Source organism: Phaseolus vulgaris, chromosome 9, assembly GCF_051622355.1.
Source record: "Phaseolus vulgaris cultivar YP4 chromosome 9, ASM5162235v1, whole genome shotgun sequence".
NCBI lineage: Eukaryota > Viridiplantae > Streptophyta > Magnoliopsida > Fabales > Fabaceae > Phaseolus > Phaseolus vulgaris.
The window spans coordinates 38,821,516-38,846,055 of NC_143506.1; the positions used below are offsets into that span (position 1 = coordinate 38,821,516).

General features: G+C 28.8%; 2 protein-coding genes across 2 annotated transcripts; both read right to left on the reverse strand.

The window, feature by feature from the left end:
• Nucleotides 1-3,452: 3,452 nt before the first annotated feature.
• Nucleotides 3,453-12,785, reverse strand: LOC137823131 (cullin-1). Its single transcript, XM_068628271.2, has 20 exons — nt 12,458-12,785; nt 11,914-12,089; nt 11,548-11,647; nt 8,800-8,985; nt 8,665-8,712; nt 8,378-8,581; nt 8,217-8,294; nt 7,969-8,058; nt 7,793-7,873; nt 7,602-7,664; nt 6,477-6,512; nt 6,309-6,395; nt 6,084-6,233; nt 5,937-5,992; nt 5,228-5,348; nt 4,970-5,131; nt 4,714-4,857; nt 4,369-4,587; nt 4,096-4,263; nt 3,453-3,996 (listed from the first exon to the last, which is right to left on the reverse strand). The coding sequence occupies exons 2-20, from the start codon at nt 12,051-12,053 to the stop codon at nt 3,895-3,897; spliced, it is 2,235 nt and encodes a 744-aa protein (XP_068484372.1). The 5' UTR covers nt 12,054-12,089; nt 12,458-12,785; the 3' UTR covers nt 3,453-3,894.
• A 7,889-nt stretch (nt 12,786-20,674) lies between these two features.
• On the reverse strand, nt 20,675-21,193 carry LOC137823132 (nuclear transcription factor Y subunit B-5). The gene has a single exon (XM_068628273.2). It carries the CDS (start codon nt 21,144-21,146, stop codon nt 20,745-20,747), a length of 402 nt encoding a protein of 133 aa, XP_068484374.1. The 5' UTR covers nt 21,147-21,193; the 3' UTR covers nt 20,675-20,744.
• Between the last annotated feature and the right edge of the window lie 3,347 nt (nt 21,194-24,540).

Here is a 24,540-nt window from a genome sequence, read left to right on the forward strand (position 1 = left end):
TCCAAACATATTCTTGAGGTATAAAATAATGCCCTAACAAAGGTGCAACATGAATATGCTGCCTAACTAAGTGGAACTAAAAGGATGAACAAAAGTACAATACAACTTCAACCATTTTTACACACAATCCCCAAGAGAATTATGATTATGTGTGTTTCTAACCAAGTTCAGATAATCTCTTACATAACGCGTTTATAGAATTCCACGTTTTCATCGTCATTTTATTCTTAAAATATACTTTATAACATGTGTGCACATCAAATGATGCAATTTTGCAAAACGTGGAAATAAACAGCAAATGTTAATGTTAGGTTTTGGCCGTTAAATTAATTAGGAAATGATGAAAAATTGACTAAGGTATTACCCGAAGTACGAGGTAGGAGAAAAGAATAGTGCAAACCCATTCTCCAAATTTCAGGATTTTTGTCCCTCACATAACCCAACAATGCTTCACTCAATTTCTAGCATTGCAAATTTCAAAGTGTTGGGAGAAAAGGTGCATATCATAATTGTTTGGATTGTTTCGATATAGTTAATATAGTTTAGGGTTTAGGATTTAAAATTTAAAAATCGATATTAATATCTATTTAAATATACTTTCATCTTTTAATCTATCGAAACATTATTTAAGAACAAAATCATGATGAAACTCAAAAACTACAAAATCAACAATACCTCAAATCAATAAATTTGAAGTAAGAATATTGGTGTCGTTTGTATTTAAATACTCACATTGATGATGAAAAGTAAGGAGTTTCTTTTCATTGTGAAATGGTTGAAGTGCAACCGTTTATTTTGCTTCATTCACTATTTGGTACCAAATATCATTTCACAAGTTGTCTATATTTTCAAAATACCACTTGAATTTAGTCATACAAAAATATCCATAGAAAATTTGAACCACTTTCTAGGCATATTCACTGCCACGAGAAAAACTAAGTGGTTCCTTTACGATCTCTTACCCACCTCTTTGTGTTTCCTATGATTTGTTTAATATAAAATACAAGAAAATGAAAAAAGAAAAAAAAATTAAGATTAAGAGAACAATCACCTTTTCTTCCAGTTGGTTGGTCAATCTACTTTTACTCATTCTTTTTTCATAATAGTTTCACGACTCTTTTTTCATTTTTCTCCTCCTTGTAAATTTCAAGCTCGGATAGTACTTGCAAAAGGTATTCCAACGCTCAAGTGAGATGTTCGGTGCAATTAATGCGTGATGAGGATGTACTTTTTTCTCGAAATGTGTGACTATTTATATGATTATCATAAACCATTTGTTATTAGGACAGAGGGTTTTGAATCATAATTAAAAATGTATTATCTAATGTTTAATCGTAGTTTGGTTTTGTTAATCTTCTATTAGGCTTAATGATTTTGGTTATGTCGGTCGGTTTTAGTCGGATGCTGAAACCTTTATCAGTACCAGTATAATTGTTTTTTAAAACTCTTTGAAAATGAATGTTTTGTTATCTAAAATTTTTAGAGTTCACTTAAACAAATGATATGTTAATTAAAATTCAATAAGACATACAAAGGGTAATATTTTAAAAATAATATTTTCAAGTGAAAAACGTTATTGTTTTTTTTTTCAAAGAAAATACTAAATCAAACAAAGTAAGGAGACAAGAATTCAAATGATGTTGAACACACAAGTTCAAAACTAAACAACTAAATATCTCAACATTTTAAAGATGAATACAAAATTAGGCACAGTTTAGATTTTAGGTAACTTTCAGTAATATAGAAGTGAAGACTGTTACAAGACATAGAAAAAACTATATAGAAAACTCTTTAAGAAAAACTTTTTTATAAAGGACGTTTTAACATTGTTCTTTTGACGCAAAAATGATTGAAACTTTATTTCCATAGAATATTTTCTACATAATTAATTCGTAATTTATTATAGTACTATATATTGCAAATATACTACACAAATACTATCTATATTCTTATATTTATTACATTAGTTTATATGATTCAATTTTTATCCAATTATTCTACCATTAATCCAAACTTCGACCCATTGGATTGATCAATGGTCTACATTTTGTTATTTTTTTGAAAATATTTAATTAATTATCAATTTAGTTTTTGTATTCCTATACTTTGAAACCATAAAAAGCATTATTCACTGTTGAAAAAAACGACAATGCAAAATTGAGTAAAAAAATCATAGCTGTTGAAATTATACAAGTAACTTGTATGTTTTATAGAGACAATCCTATTCGAGTTCAAGATGATGGTTATGAATGGTAAAAGAATTCTTTAAAAATGAATATTTTTAGAATATAGTCTCAATCTATTTCGATTTTGATGGGAAATTTTTTTATTGACTTAATATACTTTTAGATATGAATAATATCTAAATTTTTTAAATTAAGTATAGGAATGAAGAGATGACTATCTATATATTTGTTTTGTATCCATCTTTTTATATATTTTTTAAATTAATAAAACACTTTTATTCTATTTGGTAATATCAAAATTTATATTAACATATTTTGATCATTAATTTCTTAACTTATTTTTAAGTTTTACTTTTTTCTATAATTATTTTATCTTTATTCAATTATTATTTGATATTTATGTAATTATAATTTATTTTTTATAGTGAAGAAAAAAATGTATATTTTAATATTAAACATTGATAATATCACTTTTTTGTATTATGATATTTATTTTTCATAAAAAGTAATTAATACTTGAAACAATAAATACAAATCCTCTAATATCCGTTTTTATAGAGATGAGGATAAGACACAAATTTTCATATCTATTAAATATAAACTATTAAATATAAAGGTGATAAAGTTTTTTTTAGAACGAGGATGAGAAAGTAAATACAAAGAAAGAAGATTTTCATTTCGAAAATGAATGAGAGCGTGAAAATGATAAACGTCATCATCTCTATTTAAAATCATGAATCAAACTCAGATAACTTTATACGAGTTAATATACAAACCCAATATAATTTTTTACGGTTTTAAAATATAAAGATACAAAACTAAATTAATAATTAAATTAAAAAGATCTTTCAACCTTTAGTTGTGCAAGAATGGATTATGAATCGAAACAAAATTGATTTTTTTTAATGACATGATACGAAAGTGTTTGTTGTTAAAAATTTATACAATAGAATTTTTAAAAAATTAATGTAAATTCAACAAATATTTTTTAAAATTAATTAACAAATACATGTCTTATAAACCTCTGTAATAATTCAAAAAATATTTTTTAAAATTAACAAATACATGTCTTATAAACCTCTGTAATACGTATGTATGACACGGACACACCCTTTAGAAACACCCTTTAGAAGGGTCTAAGCCTAGTAGGTTTTCGTATTTTATGTACTAATTTGATGAAGCTAACAACACTCCAAAACCTTTTCATTTTTCACTCAAAACAACTTTCCACTGCCACATAACAAAAGGGAACTGTAATTTGAGGTATGCAATAAGAAAACATAGGAGGGTAATCACATTCAGCTTGATGGTTTTGGAAGATGACAATCAAACTACAATTTAACTGAAACTAGAGTTACACGATTTCTATTTCCTTTATGGGGGTTGGGAGAAATAATTAACACAGGATGAACTAAGTCATATAATATGGAACTGCAGCAATAGAAAGAAAAAGGAAGTGAAGGTGCCAGTGAAACTGAGCTGGCCCTACTTATGGACTTCATTACAACTTCTCCAACATGGGCACACATCTACAGTAGTAATCCATACCTGGATATGGAGCCAAAATGTACAAGCACTCGCAGCTCCTCTTTCCAAGGAAATTATGGAGAAACTCATGATTTGCATGTTCAAATATGATCCTCTTGCTTTGCTGTTTGTAGCAACTGCAGTAACCACATCTTCATTCGCAAATTCGTCAAAGACCAAATTACGCCAAATACCTGAACAGATTTGCGTTATCTTTGTCTCTTTCCAAGTAGTCTCGAGAAATCAAATCTTCAATCCGCTTCTTAATTGCCTTCACATCAGGCTGTGCAAATGCAAATTAATTATTGCATATTAACTATTGAGAATTTTGAGAAACATGTATAAGCAGAGCGAATTGTGTTAGTAAAGGGGTGATACGAACCTTAAACATGCGACCTAACTGCTCAACACACTCCATTACTAACTGTTGGTAATTTAAAACTTTCCGACTCTTCATGATACGCACGATTGAGGCATCAATAGCATATCTTCTGTCTTTGTCAACATCCTCAATTACTTTTTTCTTCTCATCAACGGGAGGAAGAGGAATCTGCATGATGAATTACGTGTCAATATCAGTCTCACTCAAGTCTGTAAATAAAATAAACAAATCAAGATAACTAAGCAAATAGACAAGATATTAAGAAAACTGTACCTTGATCCTCCTCATTTTGTCCGTAAATTTCGAATTAAATTCAAAATAATCTGTAGAAGATATTGTTTTTGTGTTTGGTTCCTTGTTAAGAATCTTGTATTTGGCACATGACAAGGAGTGGAGCAGTCTAATAACATCATCATCAGATAAATTTAACTGAGTCATTATCTCTGAATAACTCAATCTGTCCGAGGAATTAAATAGAAGCAATGCTGAAGCCTGTTGAAAATCACAAGACAACACTTGGTAAGCAGAAAGAAATCCATACAAATATCTGTAGACATACAAAAATAAAGCAATGACAGATGCACTTGAACACATAAGACGGGTGCCAAAAAATATAACCTGGTAAGTTGTTACAATCAGCTCCACAGTTTTTGGATCAAACTTCCCATTTATGTTGCAGGTTCCCAAGGAATAAATCCATGTAAGTTTTCTGTGCTTAGTTTTTGTTTGATAAAATTCCTTGAAAACTTCAACGCATCTAACCTAAAATATAAAAGAGGTGTTACTTGTGAACAAAAATGAACTAATCTAGTTAAATTGTACCCAACAATTGGCAAATAATTCTGAGCAGTTCCTATCAACAAAACCAAAATACCATTTCTGCTGGAAGATTGAGGTCAAAAGATTTGTAACTAGGCCAGAAGCCAGTAGTCAGAACTGTAACTGTCAAGTCTATTCCAGGGTCGGCATTAGGATTATTGCTTAAATACTCCTCAAAGCTTGTTTGGTTCTCCTTTGCAAGTGTCAAATCTGTAACCTGGTAGAAGCCACAAGCAAATAAGTTTTCTTTAGTGATTCTACCTAGTTGAATATAGTATGCCAGCTCCATTTACAAAGACTTGAAAAGACTAACCATTCCTTCCATCTTCGACGTAAATTGACCACCACATTGTTGCTTTAGCTTTGTTAAAATGCTTCTCTCATGGTCATCATTGGCACTCTTGTCAAACAGGAGCCTTCGAGCTAGTTTCTTCCTATAATGTAGTCACCCATGTTAGCCACAGAAAACAGCACATCAATGATGAACTACTACTGTATCATCAATCATGTCGCAAAGATGCATGGAAGTCTGATGTATATCATAAAATACAAAAGAACTATACAGTATGAAAGGCCAAAACCAAAAAGGATATTGTCTGGCAACCATACTATTAGTTTATAGAATCAAGCAGATGTATTCTATAATCACTTGTCACAAACAACAACAAAATAAACCTTGTTGTGTTGAAATGTTAGAAAGAAAAGCTAATATAAAGGCATACGTTTTAAAGGTACATAGAGAATGAAAAATTACATTTTCAAATAGCTGAAATCCACTTTCCATTCATTTTCCTTATACTCGACTACTGTCTCTATTAGTTTCCATTTTAAAATATTTTATCCAGCTTTTTAAGTTTTCCACATAAATAACCTTCCACTTTTCTGCTACATGCAAGAAAAAAAAAATAGTAAAGCTTGTGGTGAACATCAAGTTTAGTTCTTAAATCAATTCAGAAGCGATAGCAAACAACTTGAGAAACATTTCCAAATAATTATAATTTTCCTTTTCAAAGTTGTTTTACCTATAAAATTCAGCAAACAAATCTTTGTCGCTGATATAGGCAAGCAACTTGACTACCTGCAAATGAAAATAAAAAAAATTAAATTTCAGAAAGAAGGCATCATGTTTATAAAAATATTTGGAACACCTAGACTGATGTATTGCAGACCTTTTCAAGAGTTTCTTCAATTGCTTCATCACTCAATTTTTCGCTTCCTCCTTTCTTAAGAATATTGTCACAAAATGTGGCAAGCAGTTCCGCACTTGAGCTTCCAGCAACACCCTTGTTGCAAAAGATCTCAAAAGCCTCCTTAAGAGCCTATAGGATGAAAACTTCTTATAGATAAAATATAGATTCAATATAAGAATTTTGAAGTCATTAAATGATCATAACCTTGTGGAAAAGAGTATGATTTTGGAAACAATCATTCACATATGCCAGGTACTTGTCATGCAGCTCAATCACCTTCCGAACAAAAACCTGAAGAAAGAGATCAATTTCAGTTTCCAAAAAATGAATAAATTACAGTAAAACTATACAATTAGAAAATTCGGAAATTACCTGCTCTTGTAAACCAACAATATCCTTTTTCTCCGCCTGTAGAAAATTTAATTTAAAGGGTAACAGAATGGTCAGCAGCAAACTTAAATAGCTTCAAACACATGCTCATAGGATACAGAAACAACAGTTTATCTGAAAAGCAACTTCAAATTACGTACAACCTACCATAAACATAAAATGAACGATAGAAATATCAGATAACTTCAGGAATTCAATGAGGTAAAATATCGGGTTTTCTCATGATGAGGAAGACCAATTTTGTGCCTTTCCTTTCTTCTACTTTTCCCAATCAATTGTAACAATTCACTAAAATTGTAAACTTGAACATTTCTGTCTCGTTCAAAGATTGTAGAAAACTGATAAAATTGTCTCTAAATAAAAACACAAAATACAATTTAATATTTCATATAATTATTAATTTATTACTATTATGAATTTTTTTAGGATTTCTCTTAGTAAATAGCAGTAAAAGGGCTTTCTCAACAACTTTTGAGCTATACTGATTTATGTGTATAAACAAAAAAACCCAGATGCTTCTCCAACACACATGGCAACTCCAGCAATAAAACAAATTCACATACACAGTGTTAAGACTTAAGATAGGTCAATAAATCATATCCGTGTGACTCCAGCTGTCGTCATGGAAAATATTTTCAAACATATCTCCAGGTTTTAAACATTAATCTGTACTTCTAGATATGTTACACATGACACATCCTCCAGCAATAAAACTAACTCATACATATAATGGCTCTACTCCAGCTGTTTATGTAAAAAGTATTCCTAAACATGTGTTTTCACTTCTTTAGATGTAAATGAAATATTCACAATAACCTGAAAGAAATCCCTTATACATTCTCCATCTGAAACAATGTTTCATAAATATTACAGGAAAGCCAATTTCATGACATGATACCTGAACAGGAAGATAATCTACACCATTGAGTATTATCACTTCTTCTTAAGTATTTACAAACAGTCCACCGTTGAGTAATAATTATTAAAACATATACTGAGACTTGGGAGTAGAAAAATCAAGCATATCACTCTTTCCTCAATTATTGCAGGAGAGAATGAACCAGATATTAAAAAAAAAAGTACCAAAACAAATAATGAAAAAAATACCTTTTTGGTACTCACTGCATCTTCAGCCAACTTCACTAATGCCATGCCTTCAGCCGTGACATGCTATGTTGTTGAAGGAGAAAAATACAGTGTAAACAAACCATCAAGACCAAAAGGAGAAAAAGAACAGCCCAATTTTAACTGGCATTAAGAAGGGAAGAAAATAGTATATACAGGTTTGATGCCACAACCTGCTTAAATATACTGGAAACAGGATCCAAGCCTCGGGGAATTTTAGAAAAGAGCCTGAACATCCTTGACAAATCTTCAACCTAACGATTAGAAAGAAACATGAGATTATGATAAATTTAAGATAATTTTTTTAAAAAAATAGTAAGCATCATGAATAAGTTAAGTTTAGAGTAACCTTGTCATCTCTAAGTAACGCATGACATCCAGAATGCTCTTTTTCAAGGAGTTGGTTTGCATATACAGATAACAGTTCATGTTGAACTTTCTAAAAGAGAAAAAGGACATAGAAGTTCAGAAACTAAAATTTGGAAGCACATAAAATCATTACAATAATTAATTGAACTTTGTTTTCTTCCAGTTGCCAGACATTACTCCATTCAACACAGTAGAAAACCAAGTAGCAGAAATAATAGTAAACCATACCTCTAATAACTTTGGTTCACTACTAGAATGCAAATAATGGGCAACCCTATCTTTCTCCCGTTTTAAGCATTCCTCGGCCTGTAACAGAACCAAACAAATACAATATTGTAAATGTCTAAATGAATAAATCAGTTAATGTAATCACCACAGAGAAATAATACCTTCAGCATATAATCAGGACAAGAATCTTCAAGGATCCAGTTTGAAGCCTTCCGAGAATAATAAGCAGAAGTGTCTTTGAGCATAGCAGCTTCAAAATCAATCTCATAATGATCCATTTGCCCCATTCCAATTTCAACGAATATATCTAATACATTTTTCAACAGAGCTCGATCAATCTGCTCTCCTTCCCGCTCTTGATCAATCTATGGACAAATAGGTTAGGTTAATTACTCTACATTTTCAAAATTGAAATTTGTGTACAAGAATAATAGAAGGAAAAACATACAAGGGAAATCACTGCATCTCTGACTTTCCCGTTTAGTTCCTTGTAAACCTGGAAATCATAAAACCCATAAATTTATCTTCTACAAGATTGTTCAGCTATACATTCTACACCATTCAAGGTATATTGTAAAATTACCAAATCACGGAAGCATGTCAACCCCACTTCATGAAGCGGCGGAAGTGACCTCCGAGCAATAAAATACCGGTCCAAATAGTGAAAGAAACGAGAAAGCCACCTAACCATAATTTTATGGTTTGCCCACCGTTTCACAAGTTCTCTTAACATAAATTCATCATGCTTCTCTCTCAAAGAAGGTAATACCTGGACCAAAATGTGATATTAATTATGAAAAGTTGGGAAAAAAATTAGTAAAGGTAGCAGATAAAACTGTAAAAATAATTGAAAACAAACTTTCAAAAGTTTTGCAGCTAAAGTGTACAAGAAATTAAATGTCACATGACTACTCCTCCCCATCCACAAAAGAAACCATTTTCATCATGAAACATGTCAGCTATCAAAATTGGTGATTTTGAAAGTGTCAAGTGTCAACCAGCAATTGCTTTTAGGGTTTTTAAAAAAATGGGTATTTTTATAAGCCAACGGATCAATCAAACTGTTTGGAAGTTGGCTTTTTAAAGTCAGGGAATCATAACCAACCACTAGTTGAAAAAATCAATGAATGAAATTGTATGAAATGCATGCACATCTCTAAATTTTCTCCATTTAGTAGATAGTTTCAACTAACACTTGGATTTCCTGAAAAAGATAGCTTTACACTTTCTCAAGGGTTAATGAAGGTAACTACTTATTTATTACATTGAGAAAACAACAAACAACCTGATAGGACGGACATTCTATAAAATAATGAACACAGAATTTCCTCATTCTCACACAAATTATGACAGAACTGAGATAGAAGCAATACATCAAAACACTCCAAAACTTCATGAAAATTTGTTAAGATGTTCCACATTAGCAAGAAATATGACAAGAATATTCCTCGTAGGAATTGGGCAATCCTCCTCCATTGAACTAGCTTTCGAGGGTTAGTTGGGCCCAGTCTGTTTCTAATATAATATCAGTATCCAGTGTTAATGTTGAGCCACCCATATATGTCCAGCCATGCAAACTTCATGCTTTATCCATTCTTATGACTCTGAAGGGGGCAAGTTCAGATGTCTAGTATTGACCAAGAATTTGAGAAAAACATTCCTCATGAGCAATCCTCTTTCAAGTTAGCTTTAGGAGTGAATTAGGTCCAATCAGTTTCTAATAAAAGGCCTATCCTCTGACTGAAGAAATTAAGATATGAAATGAATCTATATGTATAACCAAGAACCCAAAGTTAGCCTATCGGTAGTGTCAGAATGAAAGGGACTACACACTATTTTTTCCTTAGTTGGATTGGAAGTCTAAAAAGTTATGCATGGAAAGGGAATGTGGGGAAACCTTTGCCAAATTTATACATTTTCTTATTAAGTGGGTTTATGCCTAAAATTATATATTTGTGAGTGGTCTAACAATAGCCCAATAACAGATACAGTCCCAATGAACTTCTCTAGTATAGGCTCTTAATGATTCTAATACCATCTTAGTAAGTGAATTTATGCCTAACTTAATCTTCCAAAACTGACTTGAAATTCACTTCCTAATTGCTATCAGTTTATCCTAGCGTAGTTTATGAGTTTAAGTCTAACTCATCCTCACAAAACCAGTTTGTAAGGTAATGATTGCCCCCACATACATAGTATAAATTGGCTCTATCTCTAGTCGATATGAGATTTTCAACACCTTTCATTGCATTCCAAATTGGAAGTAATGAATAAAAATAGTTATTATTTTGAGAATTTGTCATTTGTTGGCTCCCCAATAAATAACTGAGATGCTTACAAATGGATGTTGAAATTTTGAAGTTAAAATCCCTTACATTTGATTTTCGTCTTATATTGATGATCCAAACACGGGTGAATATCCCCTTTCCATTTCATTTTATCTCATTCTCTCAAAAATCCAAACTTAACCTAATACTAAGGAAGTTTTCTTAACCAAGTAACCTTATTAAGAAATAAGAGGAAAAATTGCTTTTATCTTTCAGATTTATGTACTATCTTCTTCAAGTTCTAGAATCATGATGCTCTTGCTCATCTCCTATAATCTAATATAATTATTTGATAATGGATCTGACAGGAGGCGGTGCACCACAGCAGCTACCAATCACTAATTCTTTTTTAGAAGATACCTCTTATCCCTTGATTGTCGCGTTATGTACTTGGTTTTGTGCTTGCTCTGCAAAGCATGCTTCACTCTCAAAACATCCACTCTTCATTTGTACTCAGTCAAAAGTAAAAGCTACTGTTATGTTATTTGGTCACGTTGGGGATTGAATGTTCCAAAACATTATTTTAGATAACATAGATTATGTTGAACTTCTTTTTACTTGTTTAGGATATCTTAAAATTAAAACTACCATACCATTGAGGACATATTTTCCAAAAAGGAAAAGAAGACATGCCACCAGGACTTTTGCATAAACCAGAATCAAAACAAATTACAGTGTGCCCACTAAACCTGTGCAAAACCTTGAGACTTCCATTTGTCAAATGAACCTATATATATTTGTAATAGGCTTCTTTAAAAGAATCTATAGGGGTTTCTTTGCCCAGTAGGATGGGTTTGTTGTTGAGCTTTACCCTCCTTTACAACACTCCCCTGGTCCCCAAATAAGAAAAGGTCAACAAAAATAGGCATGATACTGGTCGTTTAACCAACTATGCCCTAGAAATACCAAAGCAGCAATCACTAAATAATGAACCCCAAAAAAATTCAAATACAACCATACATACAGAGAGAACCATATCATATTCATATAATTGCATCACTTACCGTAGATACGATGTACTCTTCAAAAGACTCCCTGTACTTGTCATAGAGCTGTTGGGAATAGTCATGAGGTGGCTTCTGAGTGCACATATTGTATATGGTCCTGCAAAACAATATCAAGATAACTAATTTCTAAAAGGAAATTTCCAATCAACTCAATGCAAGATGAATTTACTTAGACACATAAAACACTGAATGCAGTTTTTGAATTATCTTCTTTAAGGTAAAAAAAAAACTCTTAATGAAAAGAATCCTAACACAGATTTAATTTAAAAAACAAAATCAATTATATTATTTTCCAAAGACCGTTCCCAAACTCGCACACAGGACCGAACATGAAAACAAACAAAGCATCTCAGAGATAGATACGTGTATAGCATCATATAGTCCTCCGAGCTGAACTGAGGCTCAGGCAGCCCTTCTAGAATATTCTTGAGCTTCATAATGCCCTTCTGCATAAAATCCCATCCTTGGTCCAGGTCAATGGTCTTGCGCTCACTCATGGACATGCCGGCAAACTAAATTCCAAGCTCAGACGCCAAAATCTGCAACCAAAAAATGTTCATAAACCCTCCTGACAAAAACAGTCCCCGAACTCAACCAAAAACAGCAAATAACCATTCCAAATTCCAACCAAACAACTTCAACTCTCCCAGAAGAAAATCACAGCAAACAACAAGACGCAATTCCTCCCCCAACTTAAACCTAAACTGTTCCAAAACAAAGTAAATTTCAAAATCATCCACAGATTTCCCCAATCTTATTTCAGAAAAGACCACAATCCATAATAAACATCCGAATTCCGAAATCCGCAGATAATGAAGCGAATAAACGATGTGGCAGCGCCGGTGAGAAAGGAGCAGAAGAAGATCAAGGATGTGAGATTGAGGGAAGAAAAGAGAAGAAGTGTTACCGTAGAAACCGTGAGCGCGAAGCGAAACCCTAAGAACGGTGGATGAAAGAAAAAGAAGAGGAATTCCTGAAGAAGCAGAAGAGGATTTGCACGCTGGTTTTGTTGTGATGGTAAAGAGAGCAACGAAGGGGTAAAAGAGAGAACAGAAAAGAATGAAGAACCAAAATTTTGATTATTCTTTTCTGTTAAATCTTAATTTTAACAATATCATTTTGTTACATTAAAATATCTAAAAAAAATATTTTTTTAATTTTTATAACGTTATTAATACTATTATTTAATAAAGTATTCATATAATAAAAGTAACTAACCCAACAACTTCAAAAGCATGAACATCTTTCAACCACACAATATATTACTTATTACCACTATTTTTTATCTAATCAGATTTCTATATTTTATTTTTGAAAGATTACGTGTGTATTTTCTACTCGTTGTAGAAAATAATAACAGTTGATTATTTAATATTTTATTTTATTAATCTTTAAAATTAAATATTTTTTACATATATTTTGTACTTTATAATTTTTTTATCTTTGTTAATAACTAATAGAATAAATTTTATCCATGTTTCCATTGATTTTATTCATACATATTTTATTTTATTTTATTAACATAATATTGTTATTATTATTAGGATCAGTCTTTATATTTAAGATTTAAGATATTATACATTTTTGAAGTCAGTAATTCCATCAAAAATTTATATAAAAAATTTATTAATGGAATAAGAAAGTAAGAGGCGTATATAAATATTCATTAATTTAAATTTTTAAATAATATACAGCATTTTTAACATAAACGATAACTTAAATATATTAATAATTAATTATTCAGAAAATTATTAAATAGTAATTAGATTTAGAAACAATAAATAAATAACTAATCATTATATTAAATAAGTTAGATATTATTTTATAAATTAAAAAAATAATTTGTTTTAAAATAATTTTTATAATTAATAGAAATTTACAAAATAAATTTTAAATTAATGTTTAAATTAGTTAACAAAATTTAACCGTTAATATTTTAAATCTTAAAATTAATATTTTAAAAAATAATAAAAATTACTTTCAAATATAAAGTAGTTAGTAGGTTTTAGATATTATATTTTTTAGTTTATAAAATAATATTTAAATTAAATTAGTTAGTAACTAATTGTATATTTAAACTTAATTTTTATTTAACCATTTTTTATTTAAATTATAATAAATTTATTCAAATTAAAAAAAGTAAAAAATAATAACTTTAATTCAGTATCGTCTTAAAAAATAATAATTTATTAAGTTATTATAAATTTAAGTAATTAGTTTTTTCATATGATTCTTATCTTAGAAAATGACAATTATTTTTTTATGTGATTTACATATCTTTATATATTAACTATTGTACTTTTTAAAATATTAGTTAGTGGTATTACATCAAACAATATACTATATATTCTATTTCAATTCTTATAATAATTCTTATATATTATATTTTTGCACACTTGGATTAAAAATTTATCCAATTCTCACCCTTGGGTTTCAACCTTTTTTGTTCAACATCTAAAAGCCATAGAAAAACATCTATAATTTATTTCTGGGTAAATAAATATTTTATTAATTGTTTTAAATATTTTAAAATTAATTAAAAGTAAAATTGACTTATTAGTAAATTTTAACTTCAACTTTTATCAGTTCAAAATGATTTAAAAGTATGAAAAACTCAGTCTAAAATTTTAACAGAATTTAAATTTGTGATATTTTATATAAAACTGTCTCACAACACAAGTATTTGAACACAAAAATGATTAAATTTAAATATTTTTATAGAAAAGATAGAATTAATTAATAACTAAATTTATTTTATGGATAAAATGGAAACACTTTTTTTTTGTTGGTCTAGTACTGAATCAATTTCTTCCCATACAATTCAAAAATAAATAAAAACAAATTTTACACCTTTTACTCAAGGGTAATTTTGGAACTAAATTTTGTTTGAGATGCTGGAAGAAACAATTGAGGTGGAAGAGAAAATTGCCGTATCTGGGTCATTGGACCAAGCCCACCTTGTTAAGAGTAAATGATCCACATAAGATTATTTCTTTCTGCACCTCTATAAGTTCTTCTGCCACCCCATACAAAACATGAAAATAACTTTTTATCCTTTTTTACATAATTCAAAAATTACTCTTGAATTCAGAAATAACTTACAAATTATGTAATTCATAATATATTTTTAAAAAATGGTATTTCATATTATATAATTCAAAAGCTTGGATTTGAGAGTTGTTTATGGATTACGTAATCCGAATACGCATTTGAAAAAAGACTTCCGGATTATGTAATCCAGAAACTACTAATGTTTATGAAAAAACACTTTATCCAAAAACTAATTACAAATTTTTAAAAAACTTCTAAATTATATAATCCAGAATATTAGAAAAAAACATTTTTAAAAATATCAAAATTTATGGAGATAGGGAGAAAAACATAGTGAGATGGAGGAAGGAAGAAAGAGTCTCCACATAATTATCAAATTAATCTTAATTAAATAAACGCATTCTAAAGATAAAAAGCAATTGCATGGAGACAAGACTTTTAAAATAGTTTTTTTTTTAAACTCGATAAATGAACAAAATGATTAAACATCTTATACTAATAGCAATTTACTGTACTAAAAAATGGGTTAGTTTTTAATTCAGTGAATAAAAAACCAAATGACAACATAAGAAAAACTAGTTGAATAAAAAATATACTATAGTCCATACATAATTAAAGTTGAAATCACCATTGCACGAAGCAATTTTCACCCTTTTTTTATAGTATTTTTCATGCAAATATTTGGAGAAAGAGGTAATTTTCTCTTTTATTTACAACTTCATCAAAAGATGAAAAAAAATTGACTCCTGAATATTTTCCTACACCCCTTGTTAGTGATTCTTCTATGTTTTTTTTTCTTAGTGATATTCTATGTTTTTTTTTTTCAATATTATTTTGAGATGATGATATGACTTGGATTAGTTCCTAATGATTGTTAGGTATTGTGAATGAAAATAAAATAAGGAGGGTTGATATGAAATATTTCTTTAGTTGAATTCCTTAAGTACTATGTATTCTTTTAAAAAAATGGCATCACTTGTGATTTTTTTCACATTTTTTTTTATAATTTTTTTATTTTTCTTTTATGGATATCATGGATGAATCTAGTAGTCTCTATTTTCACATTTTCACTCTTATGATAATTTTGGTTTAGTACTTGTTTTTCATCATTTATATGAAGCAATTATAGTTCTTGGAATAAGACGATCAAAATGGCACTTGTTGGCAAGAACAAATATGGTTTTTAGATGGTTCCAAAACCTATTGGATTCACTACACTTTATTTTTTCGCAATGACAATATTGTTGCTTCATGGTTCAAGTAAGTGTGTCACATTGTTCTTCAGTCAAACAAATCTAGACAAACAAATCTAGAGTGATCTCCATAAGCGCTTTGAATAATGCAATATACCATTGATTTTTCAACGGAAACAATATCTTATATTTTTTTAACAAGGATCTATGTAAGTCTTATCTTATTGAACTAAAGTCTGCTCATACATGTACTTGCAAAGGCTCCAATTATAGTGTCACTATGATCAAATGGAGTATGTTATGCATTTTCTCATAGATCTTAATGAAACACATTTTTTATTAGAGGTCAAATTCTTTCAATAGATCATTTTTCCTATATCACCAATGCATTTTCTTCGGTTATTCAATAATGTTTTGTTTGAATTGGGAGTGAAAAGTTGAAATATGAGGATTTGAGAAGAAAGTTGAGTGTGTAATTGGATTGAAATATGTTATAGTGATATGTGAGAAAAATTTATTGAAATAAGTGAGTGATGTGATGGTTGTAAGAGTATTTTAAATTATTTTTAATGGTGTAAATTGTAAGATTACAAATTTACCATATAAAAAAAAGAGAAAAATGAAATATTAATTAATTTAAAACACATTTTAGTTAATTAAAATAATTTGTATTATATTATGTTATATATATATATAAAGTATATAATTTTATTCATTTAAGAATATTAATATTAATGATGATTTTTATTATTATTATTATTACGGAAAAGTTAATATATTTTAAAAAGTAATTGAGTATTTAAAATTTGGGTAAGAAAATTTTTGTGTATGATTAAAAATTAACAATATTATGATATATGAAAGGAATATTAAATAATCATTAGCATGAAAACCTTAATATTAAATAGCAATTTTAACCATGTTTAAAAAAAATGACCTAGTATAAAAAAAATAAATGTTCATCACAACAAATATTTATAATTTTTAAATTTAAATCATTAAAATGGATTTTCATTAATAAAAGATTCTTAAAAAGTAATTACATAAATATTTTTAATTTAAATCCGTATCTCAATTCAATAGTGTAATATAAAAAAATATAATTATTCTAAATTATCAATATTAAAATGGATATACTCATTAATAAACAAAAATAATAATAAATACATTAATAGATAATTATATTACCATATCTATTTATAAAATTTAAATATTCAAATTCTCATTAATAAAATTAAATCTGAATTACTATAATATATCAATTGAATTCTATTATTTATATTTTTAGAATTTAAATATTTTAAATAGATTTTGTATTCTCATTAATAAATCAAAATCTAAATTATTATAATATATAATTGAATTCTATTTTTTATATTTTAAAATAAATTTTATATTTTTATTAATAAATCAAAATCTACATTACTATAATATATAATTGATTTCTGAATAATATAATATAAATAAAATTACTAAAATAATAGCCTATAATTTCAAATAATGTATTTTATTAATTCTGATTTATAAGAATTTTTTTAAATATTTCTAAAAATAAATAAAAACAGAATATTAAATTAGAACAAAAACAAACAAAAAAAAACACAAAAAAGCACCTAAAAATTTAGTTTAAAAAAAGTGAAGCAAGGGTAGCATGGTATTTTATGGTATCTGGCGTGACTTTCTGTTTAGCATACTTTCTTTTCTCTTCATTGTTGAGAAGACCAGCTAAACCCTCCACTTTCTCTCTCCCCGTACACCCTCAACTGCCCACTGAAAAAAAAAAGGAGGTGACACCCTCTCATCCGTCTTCGTTACAGTGTCACCCCAGAACCAAACATTGTGTAAGAGAATTTAAAGAAGATTGGTGGTTCAACCAAAACTGAATATTCTCATGCTTTCATAGTCAATAATGATTCCAATTTTAAGAACAAGAAAGGTATATCCATGTGTGATCACTATGAAATCAATGATCATACCGAAAATTAGTGTTATAGGTTGGTTAGTTATTCACCCAACTACAAAATGAACAAATTTTCTTCAACATTTATTAATCAAACTTCTAGAAATATTTGTCATAAAAAATTACTTATTATGATTGTTCTATAAATGATAAATATTTTACAGATTCCATAACAATTTATATACAATAATCATAGTGAATTTAAGTGCATTATATCCACATATATAAATGTTTATATATGAATGGGGGCTTTGAATGCAATATATAATGCTTATTATTTACCCGTGACTTCTCAATATTAGGAGAAGTTTTAGAAAGCTTAAGTTTATTTACGATTTTACATTATGAATTACTCAAATACCACTCAATGACTTTGCATGTAAAATTTAATAAACGTATTACATATATATATACACATATAGTTATTATAATATGGTTAGTGGATTTAAATTAGGAATATTATTAGTTGAATTGTATAAAAGACTATTAAAAATGACTGAAAATAGTGACTAATTATTAAACGATAACAAATATTTGCTTCTAACTGATTTTAGAGTCAGTATCATTTTTATGAAAATTACTTTATATATTTTATTTTATTTTTTACCATTGAAAAAAATAAATAAATTGAGGATATATAAATAGTTCAACCTTTTTACCTAAAATTAACCAGAACAAAATTTAGTTTACTTTCATTCCCACTTTTTATAAGCTTCTACATAAAATGCACTACATCACTAAATAAAGTTAATTATGGCAATGAATTTTTGTTGTTATATATCAGAAAGCAAATAGTAAGATAGATATAAGGAGTTTGATAGCCATATATATTAAATTATGTAAGAAGTTTTTTTTTCGTTGTACCATGGATACCAAGAGCCGAGTGTCCCATTAGGTGATGTGGTCGAATATGTACTCGGTTGCAAGACTGGATATTCCATAGATGATATGGTTAAGTCTGATTTCTAGGGAATCAACAAACTAATCTTCCGTACGGTACAATTAGCCTCATCAAATGTATGAAATTTTACTTTAACATCGAGATTAATTTTGTGACCTACTCTAATATAGATTGTCCATTGTGAATTCCAGGGTTTCTCTGAATTTGAAAATAATCATTTGGTAACTTTCCATACCAAAACTCAATCCAATTAAGTCCTTAACATCTACCAATTTTGCCATATCTCCATCATTTTTTATCTGATAACCCATTAATACCTTATAAATATGCACTACACTCAAAACAAAAATACGCATAATTGAACATTATTTATTACTTTCACCTATTTTATACCAAATTCTAACTTAAATATCGGAATACCTTTCACGTGTACTTTATTCTCATTATCCGAGACCAAATCCAATACAACAAAAGTTACTTAATTTAATACCGTCAGGAGGAAATAAGGATCTTTCTTACCCCCTACAATAATATTAATGTCTTAATGCTAAGAGTTGAAATTCTTTTTTATATAAATAAGTAAGAATAATATATTACTTATTATCTTACAACTATGGATTAAAATAGTGCCATGGTCTAAGTTTGTTTAGAGTCATTAATATGAAATATATAGGGTGTCTTATCTTGAAAGCTCACATTAACTATTATTAACTTTTACTTTTTAACCTAATTACATTGGCACACTTAACCTAGTCACATTGGCACATGTTAGTCCAACCAGCAAGATGCTAAATATGTTGCATACTTTCTAAAACAGCCAATTGTGTGATGAACACTTGGTGAGTTATGATTGGCCATGGCAAAGAGTACCTTGGTTCTTGCCATATACACTGTAAATTCATGCTTCCACCATTTAATTGGATCCTTCATTTAAGAATAATATTTATATATGCATATGCTCTTCATAGCTTCCCATTACTTTTTCAACCTACAAAATCATTTTGGTTGGTTCATGCTTCCTGGATTTTCGTCCTTGATTTCCTGTCACAGTGTAGGTTCAATGCAACATTTGAATACAAAGAACAAAACAACAAGTACGAAACAAAAATTTTATTTCTTTTTTTGTTGGTCCAATTAAACACCATGTTCTTCTTTGTTTATGAGGACATGGAAGACATGGTGGTTTTCAGTTATGTTAACATATACCACACAATAAATAGAATAACAATTAAGTGGGGTAGAATTTGTGGTCCCAATAAAAAAAATATGAGTTAATGAAACCCTAACATTAGTCTAATGCTGAAAAAAAGTAGATTAAACACCCAGTGTGTGAATATACTGATTAATATATTCACTGCTGTGTGAAGAAACCCTAAAAAGTTTTTTTTATCAGCACAAACCCTAGAAAGTAACTTTTTGCTAGTGTTTGGCGACGACAATGCTGACTTCTAAGATTAGCACAACATAATCAACCAGAATATTTACAAAGATAAAATAAACACCAACATGATTATACATACAGAACTTATAAATGTGGGAAAATTCATGGAAATTAATAATCAGACAAAAATGAAAAAGTTAGTCATATGAATCTCAGATCAAACTTATTGCTTGAAAGATGAATATTCCTATTCTTGAATCAAGGGTGTTATGGTACCGTTAATATAGTCTCATAAGTCGAGATCAATGACAGTTTATATACTCCTTCTTCCTCCAACTAACCGAGACATCTTTTAAGAACAAAACCGTGTTAGAACATCATCTCCAAAACGAATAATATCTAGTGATTAACCTAACGATGTTATCTCTCATACTTAAGATTAGACCAAACATAATGGATGAAATTATCATCAATTCATTACAACAATAAATGGGATGGGAGTGCAGAATGTTGAATTTTGTTATTTGATTTGCAGACAGAAGTTAATTTCAAAAACTGAAATTTCTCAACTTGCAAGAAACCAACCACTAAGACCAAGACAAGAAAAAAAAAAGTCTATGTTCTTGGCTCAACCAAAACCAGTTATAAGACAGACAAAATTATTACATATATTTCATATCAGAAAAACCTCAAACTGGCCTTAATTTGTTACAGTTCATCCTTGTCTTGAGAACTATTGATCCCTCTTTCATGATGAATAGCCTTATTATTTTGGTCTACCTCAACCTCTCTATATCTATGCAAGTACCTTCTCATTGGTGCAGCATAGTCATCAAATCCTAGTGTAGACAATGCCCAGCAAATGTCATCACCATTCACTGTCTTTCTCCTCTCCTTTCTGCACTTCTCCGAAGCTTCACTTGTCACAAAGCTTATGAACTCCGACACACATTCTTGCATTGTCTCTTTTGCTTCCTTGGAGATTTTTGCATTCTGTGGCAAAATCTGCTTCATGAGCCGACCAACATTGGCTATTGGCAGCAACCGGTCTTGTTCCTTGATGCTGCAGTTCTTGTCCTTGGAGGAACTGCCTCCATAGCTATCTTCCATTTTTTTCTCAACACCCCAGAAACTCTTTTGACTATAATATGCCACTCAGAATCGAATCCCTCTGTATATATAGACAAATACGCAAACATGTGTTAGGCACACTCACTTGCTGTGACACATGAAAGTTAAAGTTGTGTGCTGTGTGTTGTTAATTGTTTATTGTGACATGTATCATGTGAAAATGTGATGTTTTTAGGAACGAAAGAGAGATGTTCTTATCCAATTGTTGGATAAAATTCACTTCAATGATAAGTTTTTATGTTTAAGTCTTTGAAATTTAAGTTATTTTTTAGCTAATTTTCACATAGTAGTTGGTTTTTTTTTTTGTTATATGTCTTTTTTGTTTTATAAGAGGTTTAATTTGAGTCATATTTTTTTTTAACTGAATAATTGAAAAAATAGAAAAAAATATCCTTATACTTATAATTTTATAGTGTTTAAAATAAAGTAATTGTATTATCCAAACAATAATTTAATCTAGGGATCGGATTATATATTAATACTAGTATATAAAAATGAATTTTGGTTTGGTTTGAATGATTTTAACTCAGTCTCTTTAAACTATGATTTAAATTCAAATTTTGTAGATTAAAAAGAACGATTTCAATAAAACTAACTAATCAAATTTTCTAACAAAAGTTAATCATGAAAAAAAACTTGAATAGTAACTTATAGCATGGTTAAAAAAATCATGAGTTAAATATGTTTTGTATTTCTGTACTATAACACTAAATTTGTTTTCGATATCTGGTCAAAACTTTAGATCATTCAAGTACTTCCAGCATGAAAATAATAAAATTGGTTTTTTTATCAACAAAAAAAAGATTAAATAAATTAAAAGAGACATTTTAGGGGTGTCTCAACCCTTATATACGACATTTATCTACTTCTCATTGAAATAGATTGTTTTATGTGTCAAATGATTATTAACTTTTTTCAATGATTATTCGTTTTTTTCAAAATTCATTATTGTTTTGATTGTAAATTTATATCTCACTACAAGGAAATCATCAAATAGAAACCAATTTGAGAGAGAAAAATAATTAGTTGTTATAGTGACTAAATTAAATACTAGTTTAGAAACTAAAAAAATTATTAGTTTCTTAATTAGTTTATATTATTGATAAAGAGTTTCTAAATTGGTATCTAATTAGCTACCAAGGTTTTTGCTACCAAATTTAGAATATAAATAATTAGTTGTTATAGTGACTAAATTAAATACTAGTTTAGAAACTAAAAAAATTATTAGTTTCTTAATTAGTTTATATTATTGATAAAGAGTTTCTAAATTGGTATCTAATTAGCTACCAAGGTTTTTGCTACAAAATTTAGAATCTAAATAATTAGTTGTTAAAACTTTGGTAGCTAATTAGATACCAATTTAGAAAGTATTTATCAGTTTATAAACCAATAATTTTTTAATCTAAAAAATAGTATCTAATTTAGTCAATATAACGACTAATTATCTGTAATCTCTAAAATTGGTTTCTATTCAATAACTTTCTAATATTATCTATGTAACTATTTCTAATAGATTGATGAAGTGAAACCTTAAATTAAACAAATTCAACAGAAAGACTATTCCAATCATTCTCATGCTATTACAAACATACAAATGATCTAAAACTTAATCAAGAATAAAAACCAATTTCATATTACAAAGGATGGAAGAAAAACATATTTAATCCAAAAAAATCATCCCTAAACCCACATATAAAACAAAAATGAGGAGATGGTAACTCTATGAGTAAGTTAGTGGGGTGTGATGCTTTTGGTCTGAAAGCAATTGAATAATGATTTACATTGGAAGCTAAATAAATGGTAAAGAAAGTTGAAAGCAAGAATCTTTGATTTGATTGGGTTGCAAGTACTGTTACTGATGGAGAAGAAGGGGTTTGAAAGAGTGAATAAGAAAGAAAGATAAAGAATTATAAAGGAACAATTCCACCCAACAGAGTCACCAATAAGCTCATACTAACGTGGTTTCATAAATGATTAGGAGTTTTTAGTGTGAGGCTTTGTCTAAAAAGTTGATTCAATCTAACTCAACTTCTGAAAAGAAAAAAATTGAAAAATGTTTATTTTTAGTGTTTATTACTTGTTTTATATGTTTTGATGGAGTTTACGTCATTCTATACGACAGCGTAAGAGATTTTACAATTTAAATAACTTTCCGTCGCACGTTGCTGCTTTCAACCTGGAATTTGGGAGCTGCATGTGTAATCCACGAGTCCGAGGTTGTTGCTACTTTTCCTTCTAATGTCCCTAACGTATTATTAACTAAATTTATATTTAGCTAAATTGTAAAACAGAATTTGTATTTATTTATATATTATAATTTTAATGGTATATATTTATCTAATAAACTTTCTAACAACTTGTAAATGATATTTTGTATGGATGAATAAAATTAAATAAAACAGAGATTTAAGGGATGTTTTAACCATGTAAAAAAAGAAGTAATATACCTCCTAATCTAATAAAAAAGAAAGTCAACTCTATAATAATTATAAACAAAATTATATAGATATCTATGCTCTATATATTAGTTGGTTTGTATATGTTTAATAGAATTTCTATTTTTTTTTATCAAGAATGAGTAAAAATAAAGAGAGTATGTAAGGAATACTAATCTTTGCAAACAACATTATGGTAGTGAGTTATCAATTACAAAAAATAACTCAAACAACCCTCTAATAAAAGATACTTACAACAAATAATTGAGTTACCATCCTAATCAATTTTTTTTCACAAACAAACTTAAGACAATCACCCTTATACAACTTCCACACAAAAACCAGTTAAGATATGATCCATTAGCTTTATTGGAGCACTCAGGACAATCCATATAACAAAGATTGCAACCCTTCATGTTCTCTAGGGCTGTATCACAATTCACCACCCAACACAGGTTCGACACTGCCAGAAAAAGCTCACAAGATTTTGGACACACATTAGCATTGCACATATATATATAAGAAAGTTCAAACTACAAATTCACCCACAGGACATTCCCTACCCATCACCTCACCTGCAACACTCACAATTCAAAATATAGATTGATTTCATAGTGTTTTTAAGCATACCTTTGGATTTTGTATCAGTCAGAGTACGAGAAAGCCACCATAGGGACCATATGCTTCATTCAAACCCAAGCATAAAGTTGTGCCATACATAATAACTTTTTTATATCTACTCTGCAGTTCTTAAAAATGTAAGGATATCGTGTGTGGAAGCGTGATAATTTCAACCAAAGATTATGACAAATTAAAGTAACAAGAAAAATGAGAATGATACCTGAATTTTTAGGTGAAAAACTCCTTTAAATAGAGGTAAAAAAACCACCGACGAGAGAGCCAAAACTTTCAATATAATGGTACTGGGAGTACAATGA